General features: G+C 43.2%; 1 protein-coding gene across 1 annotated transcript; it reads left to right on the top strand.

Moving 5' to 3' along the window:
- Positions 1 to 2,445: 2,445 nt before the first annotated feature.
- On the top strand, positions 2,446 to 16,372 carry LOC121834569 (the record flags this gene model as incomplete). Its single annotated transcript, XM_042288288.1, has 2 exons — positions 2,446 to 3,003; positions 5,118 to 16,372. Coding segments are annotated over 2 exons (582 nt in total), but the record flags the coding sequence as incomplete, so codon positions are not given.
- Between the last annotated feature and the right edge of the window lie 326 nt (positions 16,373 to 16,698).

Here is a 16,698-nt window from a genome sequence, read left to right as displayed (position 1 = left end):
AAGCTCTGGAACTATCGTAGGATTTCATCATACTTACTACGCAAAACTTGCAATAATTTCGCTTCATGAATACAGATTTCTTTTTAGACTTGGCCTTATGCACGATTTTTGTCGTAAGACCCGTTCGTGAATTTGGCCTCTTAGTAAAAAGTTTGCCTTTCTGCAGAGAATTACTATGAACTACTGAAATTACTATATTCTATTAGAAAACACTGCACAGTGGCATTTACAAAAGATGCTATAAAAATGGCAAGTCTATGAATTATTTACAGTCTCTTGGAAGTGAGTATTATATCAGTTCTAGACTTGCCAGCTTCATGGTGTTTTTTTTTGCACTCACCACTGTACAGTATTTTCGGATCGTCCGTAAGAGGGTGTAATCTTTTAAGGGTCTATGGCCCCTATATGCTGTTAATTAAGGTATGATCATTTAAGATCAGTTATTTTTTATTTCATAAAAATATATAATATTTTCCGGACGAAGTTGCACACTTGTATAAGTTGCACTTCCATACTTTGAGCCGTTTTCGCAGCAAAGTCGCTCCTCTTTGCATGGTTCGCATGGGAGCTTTTTTATTTTACTCGCATCGGTATCACAAAATCGGAGTTTCAGTTAATCGGCTAGATCACACATACCATTTGACCTACAACTTTGATGTTTTGACTCGCGAGATATGCCCATGGTATGGCGCTGTCTGGTTGGGGCAATGGAGTGTTTCGCTACAAGAGGATGAAAAATGCACAAAATGAGAAAATAGTCGGTTTTATTCGAGCATACACATGCCGAGCGAACGAAAGTTAGTGTGCCAGACACTTGTAAACCAAGCTTTGAACCACTAGGCCTAGCCTTGGCCATGTCACGGAGACGACGCGAGCATCGATGCTCAGGCAGATAGAAATCTTGACACACTTCTCTGGGTACTGCTATAAGATTGGCTAGCCACAATCCTTCCTTTTACATGTAGCAACATGGCTGGGCATGGCAGATAGAAACTGCTCATCAAACGAAAACTAATGAAGACGCGATCATTTTTTTTGTAATGTGTGTATACCAGCCCGCTTACCTTTCAGTGCTACGGGACTGAAGCAAAAGAATACAAAACCATGGCTGAATTAGGCAATGTTGATCACATGCTGTAAAAGTTTATTCTCACTGTCTAGCCTATCCGCATTGACACACTTTGGGAAACCCTAAAGTTTCTCGCTTTCCGAGTCGGTTATGAAAAGTATAGAAGAGTGTGGCGACCGCAGTGCCTCCTGGAAGGAGCACCACCATTTATGGCTACGTAGATAACGGTGCTCTACAAAAGATGTCGCGCGGCGCATAAAAAAAAATGCGTCACACCGTACATAAAAGAAACAAAAACACATAAGGCGCACCAAGAAAAATGTTTGAAAAAAAACCACTACTTTTACACCAAAAGATATCGCACATGTATAAAATGAGAAATGTCAAAGTTTTTTTCTTTTTAAATTGAAAACTTGCGAAGTCCTACCCCTCCACTTTTGTCTGAATGCTCAATGAAAAGCAACGATTGATTCTTTCAGCCACTTAAAAACGGTTTAGAACGCTTCAGCTTTTGGAGAAATGTGCAGTTGCCCTTGGAAAAAAGCTTATGACGAAGGCCACCAAACTTGAACCAATGGCTGACCCTTTATAGTCACTTTAAAGCAGCCAAAAACGGCCATTAGATGTCTCTTCTAGCTAAAGGCACATTCCTGGCAAAAAAGGGCAGTCACGTATTTCAACAAGGACAGGCCTTAAGGACATGCTTTCTACTGCATAAAATGTCAAACCTTGCTTTTTTTTCTTGAGGTGACAACGAACGACAATGAATATACTAATGCCGTTATTCGCCAGGACACTCAAAATGAGTACCATGCGTGCCGCTTCCTCTGCCTCCTTTTCTGTTTTCTGCGGTTGCTACTATTATATTATGTGAAAAATAGGAACTCTAACCAAAAGTTTAATAAACATTTACCCAATGTTTTGACACCAGTTTTGTTCCTTGTTCACTGGTGAGTGACGGAAAGAACACGTGTCGCTTAAATGCACGTACGGATGTATGGGGCTTTGCTGGCATCACACAGTCCCGAGACGTAGCTGCTGGGGCAGGGAGCCTAAAGAACGATTTACGTTTCCCTTCGGGCTCCCTCCCCAGCAGCTACGTCTCGGGACTGCATGACGTCAGCAAAGCCCCATCCGTCCGTATGTGCATATAAGCGACACATGTTCTTTTGGTCCATTACCCATGAACAAGGGACCGAACTGGTCTCGAAACGTCAAGTAAATGTTGATTAAACTTTTGGTTAGACTCCCTATTCTTCGCATTACGTCTTTCGCTAGCCAGGCAGAGGGCTGCCGAATGTTTACCTACAAGTATATTAGAGTTGACCAGGGAACTGCTATCTCACCTTGCCAATTTACTGGAACACATCCTTCAGCTCCTAACTCCGGTTTTCCGGGCACCTTTCGCCGCAGTCCTGCAGACGTTTGCCTCGAATCTCACTCAAGGCGTCCTCTCGGATGCCTTGTCTCTCGTCGGCACGGAAGCCGGGGACGGGTCTTTGGGACTCCGGGATCCCCCAGCATCGAAATTCGTCGCCCCAATCCCCACCAGGCATCAGCACACCCCGAATTACAACACGGCCGTCACCGCAGCGACAGTGGTGCGGCACGCTCTGCCAAGCTACCTCTCGGGCATCGTATCGGATCAGGTCTTGAAAGGCGGATTGGTGGAGGGCACGGACAGCCCCGAGAGCGGCTACGGCTCGGCCGGATCCACAGCCTTGACGGGGAGCGGAGGCGGTCGGCACGCGCGGTCGGCCACCGTATTCCTGTTTCCCGAGCCGGAGCCGGGCAGCCAGACGGGCGGTGCGGGTCGTTCGGGGACCGAGCACCACTGGCAGCCGCATCACCTCGTCGAGATGGACGTCCTGGACGAGGCCCTGGAGATCGAGAGGGTGCGGCGAGTCGAGTTTGACCCGGACAAGTGTGCAAAGGTGAGTGAATCGCCGACGAGTTGAAAGTAATGTCGCGAGAGACCGATTAATTGATTAATACTTTACTCGCAACAAACTTTTTTGTTGTGTTAATCATTTGGGATATGAGTCCGAAATTTAGAAGAAAGTAAAAATGCCTGCTTTACTACTTGGGGTTCGTTTATCCTTTTTGGGAGGAAGCACAGCCTTATGATTGTCATTTGGAGGGAATATAGAGTAACAAAGACATAACAATGTTTTATTGTTAAAATTTTTTGCCTGTGTTTTTTTTTTCTGAGCAGCACAGCATCAAGTTTCAAATGAACCGTGTATCCTGCCATCGATGACATGATAAGGAATAGTAAAAAAAAGTGTAGTTTTTACACTTTTAGGATGTTATGCATGAACAGCAACAGAACCTATTAATGGATTAACGTGTAGCAATTAATAGTCACTGTCTTTTTAAAGATCTATTGTTCACTGGCATGTTTAGAGCTTATAGCAGTGGTTTTCAGAACTGTGGTAAGCAAACCCCAAGGGTCCACTGCAACATTGGAGAGGAGCTGAAGGGGTCCATTTGCACTGGTTCGGAAAACAATCCACCGGGACAGCTGTAGTACTCTAAAGGGTTGAAATCTTTGGACCGAACATCCTTGCAGTTACAATACCGGGTGATTCAAGGAGACGCCAGGCTCTTTAAATTGACTGGCAAATTCGGTCTCTTAACCTATCGCGCTACGACTTTGTGCAGCGTTGCCCACAAATGGTGCTTTTTTTTTTTTCTAAAATTTGCAAAGAGCGAACTTACCTGAGGAAAAAGTAAAGAAAGAAAAAGACTTAGCTCCTATGGAAACGCAGCGACGCCACCGGTCTGCAGACAACACGGCGCCGTTTCGCACGGGAGACAAGAGAAAATGCAACAAACGCCGCCAACGAACGAGCATACGGGCGCCGAGAGCCGGCCTCTTTAGCAGACAATCTTTTCGACTCAAAAGCGGCGTGCGTTCTGCAGGCATTGACAGTCGCAGAAACAAAAACAGGCGCTGTAACAACAAGAAACTGCAGTTCCTTGTCTGCTAAAGACGCCGGCTCTCGGCGTCATATGCTCGTTCTTTGGCGGCAGTTGGCGTCGCGACCGCTTGCGCCATCTCTTGTCTCCCGTGCGAAACGGTGCCGTGTTGTTTGCAGACCGGTGGCGTCGCTGCGTTTCCATAGGAGCTAAGCCTTTTTCTTTCGTTACTTTTTCCTCAGGTAAGTTCGCTCTTTGCGAATTTTACAAAAAAAATGCACCATATATGGGCAACGCTGCACAAAGTCGTAGCGCGATACGTTAAGAAACCGAATTTTGCGGTCGATTTAAAGAGCCTGGCGTCTCCTTGAATCACCCTGTAGAGCTCTTAACTAGTCACAATGCACTCCTGCTAGTTGCAAGTACATTTTTACTTAAAACTTCGTTGGAGAAAGTGCTCAGATGCGTGTTTTTCGCTTCCCGCTGCGACATCGCTTTGTCTGGGCTTTTCTGCAGGATGCCAGAGACAATAGACATTGTTTATGTTTAGCCGTATTGACAAATTTAACTTTTACCAATTTACGGAGACACAAGCTCGTTGATTCATCTAACAGATTGTTGTCATACTTAAAACAGGTTCAATGTGGGCCTTCAAATGACCCTGAATATAGTTGGGGGAGTTCTGCAACAATGCAGAGTTTGAGATATGCTGGCTTATATATAGGAAGCCTACTTTTTATGGAAATTTCCTACAAGAAACAAATTATATTTCCACCTCTGGGCAGACAGGAAATGTGGTTTCTCTGCTTTGCCAAAGATACCGTAGCTCTCAACTCTGCCTGTTGTTTAGGGTGCTTCACCTCCCCAAAATAAGCATGACTGCCATTAGACCAGGCTCTTTGACTCTTTGACTCTTAGACTCTTTGCACCATATTCCATGTGTTTACCCTCTGCATGTGGCTGACCATTGATCATTATCAACATGCAAGTGTCTCTTTGAGACCGCCTATTTTCTCCTTTCCCAAAAGAACATTTTGGAGTAGTAGTTGTGTCATTGATCCAAAAGTTATGCTAAGTGTTCTGCCTTGTTCATATCATCTCACCTGGCTAATGATTTCTTTTTCAGGACATTCCAATGACATCACTCTGAGTTGGTGCTAGAGGATGTACCATGTCCATCGACAAGTGTCAACAGTGCGAGAACCTGGTCGATTTAGGGTGATGTTGCCTTCCAAGGACGTTAGCACAATTTACATTTTGGGATTCATGGTTTTGCCAAGCTTCCCAGGATTCAAAGTGCACCAGAAGCAAATCTGCTCCGAACCAAATTTGATCAGACGTAATGTGGGCTTACAGTACTAGTTCAGCTTTGTTGCTTGGTAATGGCTGTGGAGGATATTCAGAATACTTTAAATACGAGGAAGTACCCAAAAGTAACCAGAAAATGTTGTCTCAAACATATACTATATTCGAGGTTTGAATTTGGTCTCCTGGTCTTCTTCAAAGTAGTGTGATCAGTTGTGGAACACTTCAGCAGGCCTTCAGCAATTTCTTTTAACCTTGTCTATATCGTTGAATTGCTCCCCTTTCATAGCTTTCTCATCTGTGGTGATAAATTAAAACATGCAGGGAAGAAGGTCGAGTGCCATGATGTTTTGTTCTAGAAACTGCTGGGCAGATAAGACCATAGGTAGGGGGGGTTATCATGGAACAGCAACTGCTCTCCACTTCTCTGCAATTGTCTCTGAGCATGTGAGACACATATTAAGCAGACACTAAATTTATTTGCGACTTGTTTTAAAAATTTGCTGGAATGAACTTCAGACATATTGGTGCCTTGAAAATCTAGTCTGGCGGCCTTTCAACCGTCTTCGTTGATTGCCTGAGAAAATATTTTGGAGCTTGTGTCATTCCCCCGCTTTCCAAAACTCGGCCAGATTGTGATCGATTTTCAGCCGACATGTCGCCTTTCTTTGAAATGAGAAAACCACTTGTAGATCTGCGTTACGCCTAAAGCGTCGTCCTGAAAGGCTTTTCCAAAACATATCGGCCATTCCAGCTGCTCTTCAAAAGAAAGCAAAATTTCCTCTGCAATCTGTTTCTTGTGGTCAGACATCACAGAATTGTTTAATGTTGCCTGTACGCATAGAGAGAAAACAGTTGAGATGATCCAGTCCACCTAGAGCTGCAGAACTTGCCAGACTGACATGAAAAACTGTTTTCTAGCGATACTTGGTGTCATTATTTGGGACTGCACAGCATACGCACAAAACATTAAAATTCCAGCTACTTTTGGGTACCCCCTTGTATAAAGTAAGGTTGATAGTGTCTAAATCAAGGTTCACTAGTCTTTATTTTTTAGAAATTTGGACAATGTGTATGGTAGAGTTTCAGCACTATAGATGTTTATTGTGCAATGTTTACATTATTATTTATTTGCCTCACTGGTGCACCCTTGCCGTGAGGGATATTTTATTGCTGAACATTGGTGCTGATATTTTTTCTTTATATAATAGTTTTGTGTGCGTCATTCATGCAGGAAGATACGCAAAGGTTTTTGTGTAGATGGTTTGTGCAGATTTTATATGCGCATGCCATTTTTTTTGGTTTTTTAAGCTTTTACTGTGGTAATCTAGTCCCCAAGGTTTTATTTGGGAAACAGGTTTTTTCTATCTTTCTCGCTTGTTTATACTCAAGAACCATTTTTCATATTTTATTTTGTTTTAAAGAGCATTTTAGTCAAGCTTGCACATAACATTTTTCCAGCCGTGTTGGCACATTTTTTTTTAGCTTTTAATGGGCAAACTGTTACTATATGAGATTCAAGGAAAGAGAGAGAGTAAATGCAAAATCTCTAACCAAAGTGTTCACAGCAATGAACAAATACATTGCTGCTCAACAACAAAGGCAAGAGAGTAGCGAGTCTGTGTCCCGAGTGAAATGTCCCTGTCTAGTACAAAACTCAACAGTGCCAAGAGAAATATTATACACATGCTTGCTAGAACCTCAACTGAAAATATATAATCTACTTCATCACTGTGGGTGAAATGCTTTGAAGGCTCCAAGTCCCAGTTTGTACGCAAGGTCTGTCCTACTGAGTGAATTGCATATTCTGCCTACTTTATTTGCAAGGTAAATTATTTTATATGTTAAGTACAATTCTAGAAATCATTTGAAGGGGTCATGAAATGATTTCAACATTGAAGGACCCTGAACTTTATTCGGTTTATTTTGATTATGTTGTGGCATAAATGAGAAGACATGTCGCCCTCCATTGGAATATTGCGATTCCGCTGCATTGTCGTCAAACTATGTAGTGCTCGCCTCGAAACTACATTTTGTGACGTGCTCGCCAGGATAGATTGTAGCAAATTAGCAATTTATGCAATTACTTTCTCAATTTTAAGTTGTACTTCCAGGGGTCAGGACATGCAAAAAATTAATATCTGAGATAGCTATGTCATTAGAATCTATTAGATGGAACTTTATTTGTGCTGATTTTTTACAGCGGAGCTGTTAAGGGCTAGTTTCCCCAGGATTGCGTCACCCGCAAAGAAATGTCGACACAAAACTCTGGACAGCTACCGCCACCTATGAGCGACAGCGGCAACCAGACAATCGACTTGCTGGCTTTGCTCATAGATGGCGACAACCTTTCCAGCTTTTCCACTCTGGTTTTCACCACAGTGGAAAGGCTGAATTTCTCTAGGCATCGTCCTCAAGGTCTTCCTAGGAGTCGTCTTTGAAGTCGTCCTAAACGTTGTCCTTGAGGTTGTCCTCGAGGTCATCCTAGAAGTTGTCCTTCAGGTCATCCTTGATGTCGTCCGAGAGGTTGTCCTCGAGGTCGTCCTAGAAGTCATTCTTGAGGTCGTCTTAGATGTCGTCCTCGAGGTCGTCCCAGAAGTCGTCCTTGAGGTTGTCCTAGACGTTCTCTTCTAAATCGTCCTAGAAGTCGTCCTTGAAGTCGTCCTAGACGTCGTCTTTGAGGTTGTCCTAGGCGTCGTCCTTGAGTTCGTCTAGATGCCGTCCCTGAGGTAGTTTTCTAGACGTCGTCCTTGAGGTCGTCCTAGACGTCATCTTTAGGCATTGCCCTTGAGGTCGTCCAGGAAGTCGTCCTTGAGGTCGTCTGACCATAGTACAGCTTCGCTGGCTTTCCTTCTTCACCAGAGTGGAAAGGCTGAAAGTTTTTTATTGTGGGTAAATTCAATTTAATCAAGGGACCCTTGAGTCCGCCCACTGAGAAATGCTGCCATGTTTGAAAGGTTGGTGACATAATATGCTTTGTTTCCCTATATATCACACATGTATCTGCCAATGTTCCTAGCGGCACAATTCTCACCATTCTGTTGCATGTGCCTGCGAACTCTCTCGGCGCTTGAGCTGCCTTGGCCTTCAGCTCCCTCATTTTCCCCCTGCGCTTCGAGTCGGTGCAGTCTGTGTCATTACTCACGTCTTGTTTTGGCAGACTAGGAGCAAGGAACAGGAGGCAAGGGAATGAGAGTTAGCATGCGAGCGTGGCGAACGTGAATAAGCCAAGAATGGAGAGCGTTCAGTATGTGTTTACACTCACGTGGTTCATAGACACCATGTGGGCAGGTTACGTCGGAATTCAGTCGGGGTTGCCTGGTCTCTGCTTGCAAATGATTGGCATTAGAAAATAATTCTTTTAATTGCTAGAGCTCTAAAAACTGCAAAACTTGGTCTGTATATTAAGTAACTTGAGCATATAATATCAAGAGTAATTTCCTTGTTTAATTTTTGTGTCCTGACTTTTTTAAGCTTATTGTTTGGGCATAAAAATAAATGCTACAAGAATTTCATATGATTAGCAAAATTTTATGAAAGGAGAGATTCAATTGGGCCATCTACCCACGTTTAACAAAACTGTTTCCTCTGCCCGGGTCAGTGTTGACAGAAATCTGGATCCGTGGCACGCTAAGCCTGCCGCGATCCTGCTCACCAGAGAATAGAGGTAACTAGGAGAACACATGAATTGGAGTGAAGGGGGGAAGAGAGGAGAGGAGAGGGGGGGGGAGCCAGGGTGACCACCCGTCCCGCGACTCGCGGGACTGCCCCGCATTGAGGGCTCGTGTCCCGCGTCCCGCAAGAAATACCAAAATCTTTAAAATGTCCCGCATTTCACATTGTCGTAGCATTCGACCACGCAAATTATGGCGCTTCCGAAGAATGGGCCACGGGGTTGCGCGGAGGTCGCTGATAAACGTGTGAATCTTGGTGGTATGCAATTTTCTATACAAGCCCTGCGGGAAGCGACCGTTGTTCTTGCAAGAGTTGGACGCGCATGTGCCGTTGTGCCTCTACCTTTAATGGCAAAATATTGCGAGCGAAAATTGCTCTCTAAAAGTTGAAAAATGAACTGTTGTAATTATTTGCAAATCATACTGTGTCATGCATAAGGGTTGTTATGGAAAGCATTTTTTTTTAGCGAAGACAGCCACACAAGGCAAAGAACCTGCAACTCACACGGGTCGTAAAAACAACAACATAAGGTTCTAATTTTGTGCAAGAGCATGTTAGTATAAGAGTATATATTAGTATATATATATAGTTAGTATATATCGACAGGAAACAATAAGTCGAAAAAGATTTATTGTTTCTTATTTTCCTTTCATGTATTGGGGTCTGCTGCAGTCGATTTATATGTTTTCAACTTAGGCACTCATAATAAAATATTTGCCGTTACAATTGCACAAAAATATATCACTGTGATTGAAAATTATTTTAGCTTGATTGCCGCCACACAATTTTCAGGTGTATAATATGCTTTCGGACTGCACAGGATATCGGGGTGTGCGGGATGGTTAATTTTTTTAATACTCATTTCTTGAGTCATGAAAATACCGTCCTCCCCTATTCCACCCTACCCTCCCTCCCCGGTCACTGTGTTCTGCATTTCGCCTGCAGGAAGGTGGTCACCCTAGGGGGAGCCTCATGCTGTAGTAGCACAATATTTGCTAGGGTGCTGATGCATGTAGCTCAGAAGACAGTGCAAAATGTTGAGACGTATCTCGCACTCCAATATCTTGTATTTTTTACAAATAGATGCTAGCACGATCAAATAAAGGCGCTTTTCTGTTCTTCATTTTATAAGTGATAGACTATTAAACCAACTTAAAGTACGTAGGTTCAAAAATTGTTTCATGGCCCCTTTATATTTTTATTTATTTATGTCAAGTGTTCAATGATAGCCACGGCCTTCTTATTGTTGCACTTTACCATTTTTATTTACCGTATTTATTCGAATACAAGGCGAGGTTTTTTTTCCAAAATCCGTAGTCTCAAAATCATACCCCGCCTTATATTCGAAGCTCAGTATAGCAATATGACAATTTTTTTTCTTTTTCTTGGGTCCTTCAACTGCCCCCTCGCCTTATAGTCGTGACCGCCTTATATCCGAATAAATACGGTATGTAAAGTGCTCAATGACAACCCCGACCTTCTGACATTAGTCAGACGGCCGTGGCCACACCTGACACTAGATAGGTTGTGACTTCTAAGTACTGTGTTTTTGATTTGGATTTTTGAGATTTGGCCAATTCTTTCTAGCCTTCCGTTGAATTCTATGTGTAGTATATATCTAGGGCTCTTGGCGTTTTTGATAATCTAGGAGGGTTTTTCAGTTCTTTTAAAGGGAAGCTGAAGAGCTTTTCGAAAAAAATGAGTTAATGGCTGATTCTGACGTGTTTGTGCCTGCTGAGTCCAAATATCACAACCGTTTGACCAAAAATAATCCCTAAATGCGAAAAAAAGCGAAGAAATCAGAAGAGATCGCCGCAGCGGCACGCCATTGGCTAGTCACGCGTGACGCGCCACTACATCATAAAAGGACCATCTCGATTCTCGTTTGCTCCGTCGCTTGCGGATGTAGCCGGGCGCCGGGTCTTTGGCTCTTGTAAATCGGGTTCGGCTTCCGACTTTTCGAAATCTTTCGGTGGATCCGAAAGAGGAATGTGTCCAGACGACCCTCGACGTGACAGAGTACGCGTTTTAGCCGTTGGCAAAGTAGGAAAATGACCACTCGCTGTAATAAACGCAGACATGAGGAACCGCTTGCGCGGACGCGACATGGCCGGCTTTGTGCCTTCAGGAACGTACTGACTGCTCCTTATTGTAACGTAAAACGTTGACAATAAACAGAGTGCTATTGACGGGACGTCTCAAGCCAGATTAGCGTGACTCTCCCCAAAACGGTCGTAAGAGGACAAGAATTCTGCACGCATCGGCCTTCGTGCTCGCCAGCTGCTGGACGCGTGAGCGTGCAGGCTGCATTGTTCATCAAGGCTGAAGTGGTTTGAAGGCATAGTATAATCAGCTTCGGCGACGGGAGAGCTTCCCCTGAGATGAGACGGGTGATAAGACAGGGTCGCCGTTCTGCCACCGCCATGTCCTTGCGCACTATGCGAATAACTGCGCAGAAGGTCCATCCTTGTGATAGCGGTACCCTCTGCTGCGCTTAGTTTGTCTGCCACAAACTATTACGCCAATATAGCTTTAGAAAAAGCGGAGATGTGTGCCCGGCAGCCCTTAATTTGATGTCAAAATCGTGAAAGCTTCCTGGGCCTCTACATTCGTATACTTCTACAAAGATTTGTTAACTGCATCACACCACCACCAAGCATTATCATCGTCCGATCGCATTTCTACGGCAGAAAGAATTGTTGCATGACACAAGCTTTATACAAAAAATGCTGCCTAACTTGCAAAAAAAAAAAAAAGTCAATTTAGAACAGAAGGTCATTTGCTTTGTATTTTCAAAAAGCTCTTCTGAAGAGAGTATGAGCCTTTGGGAGGAAAATTAAACAAAATTTATGTTTATGTTAAAAAAATATGTGACCTCAAATAATGCAACTGTAAAAAAAAAAAAAAAGTTTATGCTAAAACAAGTTGCACCGTGAAAGTCACATTATGAATTGCATGACCACTTATTAGAGCAAGCCCTCCTCTCGCAAGTGGCTGGGTAGCCGAGTAGATTAAAAGCAAAAGAAAATAGTCTTGAGCTACCCAAGATTGTTTTCTTTTGTTTCCCAGATTTCCCGGACCGGAGTTGGTCCGGAAATTATGGTCACTTCAACAATCTAAGAAACCAACACTAAAACACTAATATAAGGCGGCTAACACAAGAGAGCCAGTGGAAACCCGCTATTCGGCTAAATGATCGCAGCTTTTCTAGCACACTGCACAATTCTAATAACGTAATAGCTTTTTTCTAGAACAGTCGACCTACAATTCCTACCTAGTTCCGTTTCCTCTTTGCTTGTGCCTTTTATGCGCTGAATTGGCTTTTTACCTTCAAAGATAGTCGGTAGAGCGTCGGGTTCAGGCGATTGCCTTCTTCACGCCCAAACCCATACGTACATAGTTTTCATATGCACTGTCCGAAACACGTTTCGAACAAAGAACGGTGTACTTGCTCAAACCCATCCACCGCTTTAAAATCTCGGTGACGAAGTGGAAAAGACGGTAAGCGGGAAGAACAACTGCGACGAGCGCTGTTCGTGAAAGCTGGCAGCTACACATGAGTACGGCATCGTGCAACAGCACGAGTCAGTTGGTTCGGTGCCACGAGAATTCTGCAAGCACGTGAACCAACAAGAGAACAATCAACACGTCAGGCGATTGAGTCCATAGCATGACCGGTCAACGGATAAAAGCAAGTGCTATGCAGTGGCAGAACGACGACGGCTCGAAAAGACACTAGAGCAGGCTACGAGGAAAGCGCGGCCGTCCGCGGCGGGGTCCCCCAGCCGGTCCTTTTGTGACACCAACTGACGGGCTTCCTCCTCTCTCCCCTTTCCCTCTGCTTCTGAGAGGCGTGGCTTCGGCGCTACTTTGAAGGCGCTTTTCCGGTTAATTAGCGCAGAAAATGACCAAATGAATATGATATTTATGATGGCTGAGGTCTCATTAACTGGGCTCAGGTGTTTTTTCTCAAGTTTAAAACAGCTTCAGCTTCCCTTTAAGTTCCATAATTAGTTGTAGTATCTAATACGCTATAGTTCACAGCACAGAGGTGTCTGGAACAGATACATTGGAGGAGGAACCTTTTGATAGAAAACTATTTTAACCTGCTTTCTTATTTCTTTCCCAGTTTACTTCACATCCCCCCACTTGACCCTTTCACATAAATTCGTTTTATGCTACGCACCTCTATTTTTTTCTCTAGCACGAAATTTCTGGGAGACTTTAGCTTGCAGTGACTTCTCGCAATGGGGTACAGTTCCTGAAGACAGTGTATTAAACAAGGGGACGTTTAGCCAGAGTGCTCTTTGTAAGAAAACCTTGACACGACTATAATATCCAATGTTTCCCAGGTGAAAATCAGTCCACCTGCAGCTGGATTACGGAACTGATCCCTGCTGGATCCAGCCAGAAATTGGACAATCCAGCTGAATCCAGCCAAGGCCAGTTTCATAACCCAGCTGCAAGTGGACCGATTTTCACCTGGGTTGGTTCCGGTTGCTGTGAAAATCTTTGTTTTGTTCTACTCTGTGTGTTGTTCAAGGTTCGTAATCTCTCATTTGTGCAATTTTCTATTCTGTTTTTGTGGTTATTATGATGACTTAAGTAGTCAAGGCTGCGGTGAGAGTTTCCTCACAGAAAACTAATCAGTGAACTTGTGTGAGTAAAATCAAAATTAAAAACAAACGATCTGTTTTATTTGCTTTTGTCAGCGTAAACTGAAAATCCAGAATCCTAGTTATGACCACTACCATTATTTTTGGTGCAAGCCATATTTATTTCTATATTGCACTGGTTTATGTCTATCAAATATTTATTTTTTAGTATTATAATGCAGATGATGGATACCAAACAGAAGCAGCTGATTTTTTAGCAGCAGTCAGTCTTTCTGATTTTTTGTTGCTGCACTGTTTGTGGATTCAGGGCTGTGTCTGGACTGCAAGATAGTTTTATGCTTTCATATGTCTAAGTAAAAGTTTTCTTTACTTACCATTTCTTTGCCTACTATGGGGTCTAGACGAGGGACAATACCAGTATATGGCAAGCTATGCACTCAACTTCCAGCTGTGGATGTGCAATCTGGGCATTTCTTTCTCATTTCCCAAACTAGGAACAATTAATTGCTGCTTGCCAAGACAGCTGCTGCCATTTATTTTTGCCAGCATTTGCACTCTACAAAATGTTATCTCCAGGGGAAATGCTGTTAATGTTGGATTATGTTTTGTCATCTTGCGAGAGTTCTACATATACTGTTCTCAGGCATGTAGGGTAAAGAGAGGTACTGCTTTTGATTCGTCATGCTTGTGGGAGAGGCAGACAAGCAGCTTTTTTCTCCATGTGGGCTGCTCCTGACATGAAATACAGCAATCTATTTTTAGACATTGTATATAACTTCCAAGTGTTGTCTGTCCAAGAGCACTGCACAAGTCTCTCTGAGCGCTTGCCAATGCTGGGCTGAAGGTAGTTACTTTAATTTTTTATGGATGGTGATCAGTGACCAATATTATTTTTACTTTTTAAATACCTTTATCAATTGCTCGCTTAGCTGTACTAGTCATACAATTAGAATAAAAAATAACAGGCTCCTGGGCTATGATCTACAGGAAACATTTCTGTTGAGTAGGTATATTGATTGAATGTTATGGTCAAGCAAATTTGTCATTTGCTTTACTAAACACGAAAATAAAATAGTGCTGGCTAGCCTTTTTAGATTTTTAGCTGGGTAAAACACTTAATGGCATTCATGCTTTGTTCACTGGTATGAATTCTGAATTTCTTTAGCCCACTTTTGGCAAGAATGGGGAGAAAGATAAGTATTTCTACCTTTGGTATGGCACTTTTTCTTCTTCTGACTGCTGTATACCGAAGACAGTATTTTTGCACTCTTCCACCACTAGCTCTGCTAGAGAAGATGCGGTCTTTTGGTAAATATGCTGCTGATAATTCCACAGGCCATTAACAGCTCTCATCGTTTACAATCTTCGTCTCCCGATACCCATCCGATGCCTTGCATTTACAATTGAGTTGTTGTAATGTGCCTCCTCTACAGCTACGCTTCGCGAATCCATTCGACTCTTGGTGTATCGGTGTTTCTCACTGAACGTGTTCCCAACTTTTCTTTGCCTTTCTTCTAATCGTACAAGTCTTGTCGTTTCGTGACATTTTTGTAACGGTTGCCGCTTGCAAGACCCAAAACGGCACCGATACCAGTGATAGACGCACCGTGTGCTGTGGTGTTTTGTCATTGTGTTCAAGGATACTCAGAAAACCATCAACCTTAGCCAGGTTCTCATGCCATACAAGTGACGTATATCACTGCCTAACATTCTCAGCCACATTGCCGTGCTATATGCACGCTAACCGAAATGCAAAACTTTCTAAATGTTAAATACAGAAGAAAAAAAAAGCATTTATTGCATTTTACTTTGTGAGGTGGATGATGCCCAAAGACCGAAGCAATTTAGTTCAGAGCTTTATAATCAGCGTGAAAAAAAGACTAGTGAGATTTTGAGTGGATGCAGGTAATATACCCAATCGCCACTTTTAACGCCCTGTAATACGTGCATACTATATACACTGCATCGTCGGCCATTCTGCGTGCATAAGTGAGTAGCTTCAGGTAGATGGAGAGTCTTCTTTGGGTTAGCAGACAGGCCAAATTAGTTTGGCACAAAATTTAGCCCTACAGATCGATGCTCCGGGCAAAGGGCATCCCAAGAATCCCAAGTTTAGTGGTCTCGTGCCATCTCGTGTTTAGAGTATACATCTCCCTTGCCATTGCCATAAAAAGACACCTGGCACCATTATTGATAATGTAATAGAAAAGAAGTCTGGTGCACCAGACTGCTTTGGTTTGAGCCCCTTCTATAGTTTCGTCGTTCCGAGCCACTAGGAAGCACACTGAACATGAATTCGTCTATTACTCTATTTGATCGTGGGACATTTTGTTAAATTAAGGCTCACCAATATAACTTGAGTAGCCATGGTTCGCGCGACCGTTTTTCTACTGTACGGGAGTAAAACGAATTTGAGCATTTTCCTGAGGTAGTCACTATTCAGGATTATCTGTGGTCTAATTTGATGACGTCCAGCGATTCTTCGCTGGCATGTCGTAAATTGTTTCTTAATAGTAGTTATTAAAAACAGGTTTTGAGACTGACTAGCGGGCGATACGTTTTCGTCCATAGTAGTGCTGTGAGGCAGTGTGCTACTGAAACCATTGTGTTTACAGACGGTGCTTAGGGTTTGGTGAGACACTTGCATTCTGATTGAACCAAAGAATTAGTTTTACTTTTGGGGTGTTTTGCAGTGTGTTGTCGACAAATTTTAGAGCGAAATGAAAGGGGAACCATGTGTTTATTTTTTTAAACGTCTCCTAATAAAAAAATATTAAAAAGTGAATATTTGTTTTGTTATTTTTGTGTGAATGGGTACTGGAGAGCGCAGCACTGATTTGTAGGAGCTCATGTATCAGCCACATTAACGGCCAGTTGGCACATGCAATGCAGCTCTACATCAAAACAGGGAAAAGCGCTGAGGCAGCGCTGACTTCATCGTAACTTGGTACCGATGCAGTGCTGTATATGAGCGTTGTATTACTGATGTAGCGCAAAGTCGGCGCTTCGCGTCAGCGCCATTTCCTGCTCTGACTAATAGTGCTGAGATATAACACAAAAGCAACGCTGAGTTGGCACTGCATTGTGTGTGTAGGCAAGAAAAGGGGGTTA

The sequence above is a fragment of the Ixodes scapularis genome, unplaced genomic scaffold (genome assembly GCF_016920785.2).
Source record: "Ixodes scapularis isolate PalLabHiFi unplaced genomic scaffold, ASM1692078v2 ptg001580l_1___fragment_2___debris__unscaffolded, whole genome shotgun sequence".
NCBI classification, from domain to species: domain Eukaryota; kingdom Metazoa; phylum Arthropoda; class Arachnida; order Ixodida; family Ixodidae; genus Ixodes; species Ixodes scapularis.
Note: the sequence above shows the minus strand (reverse complement) of the source record. Positions and strands in the feature narration are given on the sequence as shown.